At 40.9% G+C, this 916-nt stretch overlaps 1 protein-coding gene across 1 annotated transcript in view; it reads right to left on the bottom strand.

Moving 5' to 3' along the window:
* Window positions 1-854, bottom strand: part of LOC110462052 — a 3,886-nt gene extending 3,032 nt beyond the window's left edge. The window contains exons 1-2 of the mRNA XM_021515829.1: window positions 529-854; window positions 81-267 (exon numbers count right to left, since the gene is read on the bottom strand). Coding sequence (XP_021371504.1) covers window positions 81-267; window positions 529-854 — 513 coding nt within the window. The remainder of the gene's footprint in view (window positions 1-80; window positions 268-528) is intronic.
* Window positions 855-916: the final 62 nt, after the last annotated feature.

The following is a 916-nucleotide window of genomic DNA, read 5'->3' on the forward strand; positions in this document are numbered from 1 at the left end:
ATTGTAGCCTTTGATGAAAGCCTATATTTCTTCATGTCCTTGATGTTTACGTTCTGTCTTTTGTTTTCAAGTATGTATACTCCTTTTCCAATACTCTCTTTAATAGTGTATGGGCCAGTCCATCTGGTTTGGATTTTATCTCCTTTTCTGTTCACTCGCCTCTTGTTTTTCAGAAGAACAGAATCTCCAGATTTCAAGATGGTACTCTCATTCTTCTTGTCATAATATGTCTTCTGCTTGGCCTGGGCGTGGCTTCTCTTCTGTTGCCTGCTTTTGGATGTTCATGAGTTCCACAAAAGAAGATACCCTATCATCAACAACTTCTTGAAACTCTTCTTCTGTCATGGTAGAAACACCCTTGATGGGTTTCAATGAAGTCGGTATATCCAATTGGATGGAAGGGTAGCTTCTCTTCCATATGTCAAAAAGAAAGGGGTGGATTTTGTTGATTTCTGGCGACAGGTTCTCATAGCGAAGGCTATTTGCTGAATGTAGGAATCCCAGTTGTCTTGGTTTTCATTAACATACTTGGTCAGAGCACTGCATATTGTCTGGTTATTCCTCTCTGTGAGACCATTTGTTTGTGGGTGATAGGGCGTGGTCACTCTATGATCAATGTTGAGCTGCCTGCAGAGGTTGTCATTTACTTGATTACAAAACTCTCTTCCATTATCTGTCAAAATAACTTCAGGTGTTCCATGACGGCAGATGGTCTCTGTTATGAACAAAGCAATTTCTTCTGCAGTCTTTGTGCGTATGGCTTTGACTTCTGACCATTTGGTCAAGTAGTCTGTCATTACAATGATGTAGCGGTTCCCACTTCTGGTCTCTCGAAGAGGACCCACTAAATCCATTCTCCACATAGAAAAGCCTTTGTTTTTTACAGGTATGGGATGAAGTGTAGAGGGTGTCTTTG

Source organism: Mizuhopecten yessoensis, unplaced genomic scaffold, assembly GCF_002113885.1.
Source record: "Mizuhopecten yessoensis strain PY_sf001 unplaced genomic scaffold, ASM211388v2 scaffold10741, whole genome shotgun sequence".
Classification (NCBI taxonomy): Eukaryota; Metazoa; Mollusca; class Bivalvia; order Pectinida; family Pectinidae; genus Mizuhopecten; species Mizuhopecten yessoensis.